Here is a 6,427-nt window from a genome sequence, read left to right as displayed (position 1 = left end):
TGCCTGAGTCGAAGTCAAGGGAGTGTTTGGTTTTCAGTCCCCTGCTGCGTTGCCCTTGGCTTCCCTTTCTAGCATTATCTGCATTTAAAATTAATGCTTGCCGCCGCCTGTGCTGCTTCCCCGCTTATTTTCTTCTCTTTGTGACAGTGAGCGGGGATCATATTTAGGCTGGAATTCCTTATCGGCTGCTGCGGGGTCCTGGCCATGTCATCGTTAAACTCCAGGGCTCTGGAGTGCTTCCCAGCTCCTGGGCATGGGTGAGGGTCTGGGCCACATCCTGCCACCGTGCTGGGTGAGCCCCGAGCAGCCTTGGAGGAGCTATATAGCACTGCTGCCTCTCACAGGTATCCTCACGTGGGCTCTGAGAGAGTGATTAGGCTTCTGGTCTCGGATCCAGGCTCAATTCCCAGCTCTCTGGCTGTACAACAGAGACAACAGTGCTCTCTGACCTTGCAAGGTTTTTGCAAGATAAATCTATTAAAGATTTAAAGACACCAGCTCCCAACTACTCAATAAACCCCTGTTGATAATAAGGAACCAAGCAGGTCTTAGATAATGCTGGGTATTTTTTGCTTTAACCCGTGCATCTCCAGGCAAATGAATGCAAAATCCTAATTGCTCGTATTGCCTGCAGGGCAGGCTCCGGCTGTGGGTGGGATTTGCTCTGTAAGCGAATACCCGAGGGGACAATTTGGCAACGGGAGCTGTCAGAGCGACAGGAACAAAGCAATGCGATGGCAGGATGGAATAGCAATAGGAAAGCAAAGAGGTACCGTTGACGGTGAGCGTCACCTCCCGTTCCCCCGCGCCGACCCGCGGGACCACGGCTCGACACACGTATTTCCCAGCGTCTTCCTGGACTTCAGGGTCAGCTTGTTCTCGTTGCTCAGGACCTGGAAGAGAGGAGGGGGTGGCTTTCAGGAGGGGCGATGCGAAGTTGAACATGAGACGTGCGTTACGAGCTCCAGAGCAGCCCGGAGAAAACAAAGTGGATGAGCCCAAAGTCTTACATGGCATGGAAATACCATTTATTGCTGTTGACCAAGGAATAAAGAAACAAGCCAGTTTTTTGGGGGGGAAATGTAAGTCCTGTTCCTATTCATTCGAGTTTTTACAAACTCCAGTTTTGCAAGAAGTTCAAGGTAGAAGAGAAAAAAGTTGTTGGCTGCAGGGACACAACTGCCTTGTAAGCCGGAGCAGAAAAGCCTTCAAAAGAACCACGCTCCACACTTGCATTTCCATGTTCGCAGGTGCAGGGGAGGCTGCCAGGACTGAGTCAGGGATTTCAAACCAGAAGTGGTGGGAGACCAACCTGGAGGGCTGGCAGCCCCCTGGGAACCGGGTCTGGGTAACCGGGGAAACCTCAGCTGCTTTTGGCAAGCCCTCCCTATAGACCGGCTGCAACGCGGCTATCAGCCACGCTGCCCTCCTGCCCTGGCAGTGCAATTAGCAGCTTTATTAAACCTTGAAAATTGCTGAAGCAGAGGGATCTGGCTGAGGCTGTCGGCAGAATCCCAGCACTGGTGGTATTTAAAAAAACCATGGCCGGTCTAAAACAAATAGAGGCTTTCGGAGCAATGCGTTTCCGTGCTGGAAACGTGTGCCTGGTGGCTAATGCCTCCCAGTTGCTCTTGCCTCTCTCCCCCAGGACTTTGCAGGCTGGGGCGAGCCCATCACCTCCCCTTCCTTCCAGCACCCCGCTTGCTCGGTGAGCCCCCGGCTCTGCTGGTTGCTGCTCCCACAGCTGATGCCTCCGGGAACTTGCGCTGATGCTTTGCAAAGCCCTCGGTGCCCTGAGCAGTAGTTGGGATATGGATCTGGGTCTCCTTGTAGCAAGATGGGGGTCTCACCCCTAACCTGGCATGAGGCAGAGGCACAGAGTTTCCGATCCCTTTTAAACCCACTGTTTTAGCATCGATTACAAAGATTTCCATGCAAATGCCTGTGCTTACTTGTCCTCATCCTCTCTTCTGTCTCTGATTTGTTCCCTTCTGGCAAAGTAGGAGGAAAGAAGGTAATCTCTGTGGGAGCCTGACCTGGCTCCGAAAGCGGAGGGGCTGGGAGAAAAGCAGCCCTGATCCCACATCCCGCCGCGACGGCTGGGAGCCGATGGGCTTTACAAAGCAGCACCCCCTGCCAGCATCCCTCCGGGAAGATGGAGGCGGCTCTGCTGAACGGCACGAGCATCTCTGCTGGGTTAAACCAGCCGGCGGGTCTGTCCTGAGCCCTGAGGGAGAGCTAGAGGGAGCCAAATAAAAAGGGAGAAGTCTGCTCTGCCCGCGTGCTGCCTGGGCGCTGCTGGTTAGCGAAGGCAAGCCCCGATGCATGGCTGGGGCTGGACCGCGAGGGTCAGGAAGCCCTCGTCCTTGCTGTGCACGGCTCCTTTCAGCTGCCCTGCACACTCCAGCGGCTTTGAGAAAATGAAACAGCAGTCTACAGTGTGAGAGCGTTGCCTATAATGACAATAACCCAGAGAAACAACCACCGCAGCTGCGGGATGGGAAACCACCCAGGTATTATTGACCCACTGGAATTCCTTAGCTGAGCCGAGCCATCAGCTCTCCCAAGTCTACAATTACTTCCCAGGAGATGGCTTTCACCGAGGTCATTATGGTTTGGAAAAAAATACCCCAGCAGTTAACGCCTCAATGTCTGCTCCCCTCCTCGGTCTGTGCCTGGGGAGCAGAGGTGAGGAGAGCAACTCAGCCCATTCATCTCAATCCCGTGTGAGTCCAGCTCTCTGATAATACCTAGTCGTGAGCTGCGTGAGTCAGCATTGCCTCATCGACTTCAGGACGCATCTGCCCAGGCGAAGCTGAAAGATGCTTTTCAAAACCCAAACCCGCGTGCGCCTTCCGGATGAGTTTCACGTCTCAGCCCTCCTTTAGCTTCTTAACATGGCTTTGCTCGGCCCTCCTGTCTGTGAAGAGGGGATCAGAGTATCTTGCGCCTCCCCGGGCTGACTGAGCCGTGATTAATATTTGCAAAGCTCCTTACGCTTTTGAGGACAAAAAAGATGTGGAGAAGTCTGCTGGGCCAGATCCAGACTCCCCCACCTTGAGCAGGCTCCAGCCCCCAGCGGAGGCGAGCTGGGGTGAACACGTTAGGACGTGAGCTCACAGGTCTGGAGGCCAGAAAGGACCATCCCAGAAAGGACCACACGTAGGTGATTTGCGGAAGCGCTACCCGTCAGCGAGAGGTTAAGCGATGCTCTGGCCTCTGTTTAACCCTTATGCCCATCATCACGGGAATCGATTCTCCTTCTATTAGGACTCCCTTGCAAACATGTCCTGCGGGCGAGAGCTGCATGCGCTCTGGAAGGTGGCTCTGCTAGGACTCGACGGGGCAGGGTCAGACAACCCGCCGCCTCGATTCCTCTGCGGCAGCGATGGCACTGATTTTCAGCAGTCTGGTTTTCCCTTTGCCTCTCCCAAACCGGACTCCAGGCCCAACTTTCCAGCCTGCCATCCAAATGCCTCGTGGATTCACGCACGCTTTCATCCAAAATATTACGAAGGCAATAAAGCCTTTACTGCTTAATGCACTTCTCTGACTAACTGAGGACACTCATTGCAGCCTCGCAGACCTGCAGCCTGGGAGCCACTGCTCTGCAATGCCACGTTGTCCCCTGCATTTGGGAGAGCCTCGTAGGTCCAGCATTTGTCCAGCCAGGAGCTCCCAGCCCATAGGTATGACCATGGGGAGCATCACGCAGCACCTCATGCCATGAACGTGCCATTCCCCACCGCCCCGGCAGCGATTCTTACCACGCCTGAGCCTCGCTTCATCCAGACGATGGTGAGAGACGGGTTCCCAGTCCAGGCACAGTTGAAGACCGCGTCCGAGCCCAGGTCAACGAGGAGGGACTGCGGCTCTGTCGCCATCCTGGGCCCAACTGCACAGAGGAGGCTGGAGTTACTCGCAGTGATGGGCTGTGTCAACCAGAAACCCTCCATCCAAAGAGGCCACTGCGTCAGAGGAAGCAGTGGTAGGTCTCGATGGACCTATGGGTCATGGCCACGTAAGACTCCCAAATAAAGAAGAGCCCAAGACAGGTGCCTGCTGCAACCCCAGAATGACCAGCTCCCCGAGGATCGCCAACGTAGGCTGTGTGCTCATAAGGCAGGAGGAAATCATGGGTCCCACCACCAGAGCATTTACAGAGTCTGAGCTGCAGGAGAGCCCAGCAAGTCCTGGTCACCCTGGGCAAGTCAGACCTAGCTGTGTCCCCTTCCCGTTCATTTTCAGCAGCTCTGCTGGCCCTGCTTAGCCCTGGGAAGCCAGCCTCAAGCCGAGAGATTACTTACAGTAGACGTCCACGGTCCTGCTGATGTTTGTGCTGCCCAGCGCGTTGGTGACCTCGCAGGAGACGGGCTCAAAGAAGAAAGTGTGGTCCACGATGGTTTCGTAGAAGTCACCAGATGCTTCCTTTATAACCTGGCCCTTTTTCGCCCACCTGTTGAAGAAGAAAGAGCATCGTCGTGGTGCTGTTTTGTGTCGCTTGCCATTTACGTGCGTGCGATGGCGGAGACTCCCTCGCCCAGCAGACAGGTCATAGTGCTGGGGGGTAGCACACCATAGGGTGCCTGCTGCTGCCCTTGACTTTAGGAGGGACATGCACTTGTCCTCAGCATCGCCCGCGTCCCCCGGGATGGAGGGATTATAACCGCAGGTTTTGGAGAGGAGACATCAAAGCGATGTGTACGTATATCCCTACTGAAACCTTCCCAAAATAAACCACGATTGCTATTTCCCTGTGAAAGCCCGTTTCACTGGAAATATACCTCATTCCTTAGGATTGTGGGGCATGGATGGAAGACCTCAGTGATAGGAGGGATGGGACATGGAGAGCCTCTGCTGATGGGGAACCACGGTGCCAGGAGAGCAGTCCCTTTCCGAACGCTTGCCAACCAACACTGCTGGTCCTTCCACATCAAAACCACTAAAAATCTTTTCAGTTTCCCCCCACTTTCACCCTTTTCTTCTTTTTCTTTTTTTTTTTCCCCCCAATCAAAGAGAACTTTATCCCTTTAAGGCAGCAATCTTTTCAGCTTCCCCCCACTTTCACCCTTTTCTTCTTCCTTTTTTTTTTTTTTCCCCAATCAAAGAGAACTTTATCCCTTTAAGGCAGCTGAAATAACATTACCCTGAAAAGCCAAGCTGGCATTTGCAACACTGCAACTTGCAAATTGTCTTGGGGAACAAGCTGTCAACTCAGCACTTGAATTAAGCTGCTGTTTGCCAAACAATGAGCGAATGTGACCTAATGGGGCACCATCTGGCAACCTGCCACGCCGGAGTGGGTGGGAAAGACAGGAGATGCTGTGAAACTTCAGCCGCTCTTTGGGGAAAGGGAAAGAAAGTGCAGGCAGCAGCCTGGGGAAAAAAACGTAATAAACCTCCCAAAACAACCGACAGGTAAATGAGAGGGAAGAGGATTTCCCTAAGGAATCTCTGCCTCTGTTGTCTTGGGGCTGCCCTCCTCTGGTTGCGCTGGATGGGTTGGGATGTTTGGGTTGGGGAAAGACGCAGGCACTGGGAGCTGGACTTGCCCCATCAGGCTCCGGAGAGACGAGCCATGGAGGCTGCTTCCCACGCGGGGTCGGTGGGCTGGTTTTGGGAAAGCTGTCCCCTTCCAGGTGAACAGCATCTGCTCATGGTCCTCCCACGGGTCTCCCGCTCCTGCCTTTACTGCTCTCCTCTGCTTGTCCCCGCCGCTCTGCTATGGGTTCCCCTTGCTTTAACCAGCCGCTCGTGCAACCAAAGACAACCAAAGACAACTGGAGCTACAGAGGGTCTGTAGGCACAGATGTCTTCCCCAAGTGCCTCCATGGGGCTGGAGCGAGAGCGAAATGCCGGTCCGCAGCAGGCTGGAAAATGCTCTGACAGTGCTCTGCTAGAGCAAATTCCCCCGGCGCCTGCCAATGTTAACCTAAGTGAATCAGGACAGCTGACCTGCAAGGCTTCACCCACCATCTGATGACACAAGCGTTTTGAAAGAGATGTATTAGCGGTACAGATGTGAGCTGATTTGTATGCGCTTATCTGCCCTCTCATTTCATTTATCTTTGCACCTCTAACAGATGCTGACTGGCCACTTCAGCTTCCCTACCCTCTCTTCCTCCCCAGACTCCCCCTTCAATAATTAATCAGGAGATGCCGCTTTTATTTCTAGGGCTGCGCTTCGTGTGTTAATGAGGGAGGCTCCTCGTAGGGAAAAACCAGCACAAGCGACACCTTCCAGCTGCTGCTCCAAAGGTTTGAACGGTCAGTGATGCTTTGGTGATGCCTTTCGCCTTCCAGAGGGAACTGCAACCCAAGCCAAGGGGCTTTGCAAGAGGTCGGCCCGCAAGGCTGATCTCAGCATCACGCTTCCCTGCCTCCAGGTGGGATCTGCGCCGTGCCCTCCTGCCTCCCTGCCGCTGGA

General features: G+C 54.2%; 1 protein-coding gene across 1 annotated transcript in view; it reads right to left on the bottom strand.

Moving 5' to 3' along the window:
* KIRREL3 (kin of IRRE like 3 (Drosophila)) overlaps nt 1-6,427 on the bottom strand; it is a 143,776-nt gene that overhangs the window by 37,569 nt on the left and 99,780 nt on the right. Inside the window, exons 8-10 of the mRNA XM_009322610.1 lie at nt 4,308-4,456; nt 3,768-3,895; nt 834-893 (exon numbers count right to left, since the gene is read on the bottom strand). Coding sequence (XP_009320885.1) covers nt 834-893; nt 3,768-3,895; nt 4,308-4,456 — 337 coding nt within the window. The remainder of the gene's footprint in view (nt 1-833; nt 894-3,767; nt 3,896-4,307; nt 4,457-6,427) is intronic.

Source organism: Pygoscelis adeliae, unplaced genomic scaffold, assembly GCF_000699105.1.
Source record: "Pygoscelis adeliae isolate BGI_AS28 unplaced genomic scaffold, ASM69910v1 Scaffold224, whole genome shotgun sequence".
Taxonomy (NCBI): domain Eukaryota; kingdom Metazoa; phylum Chordata; class Aves; order Sphenisciformes; family Spheniscidae; genus Pygoscelis; species Pygoscelis adeliae.
The sequence above is the reverse complement of the archived record's forward strand: the minus strand, read 5'-3'. Positions and strand labels throughout refer to the sequence as shown.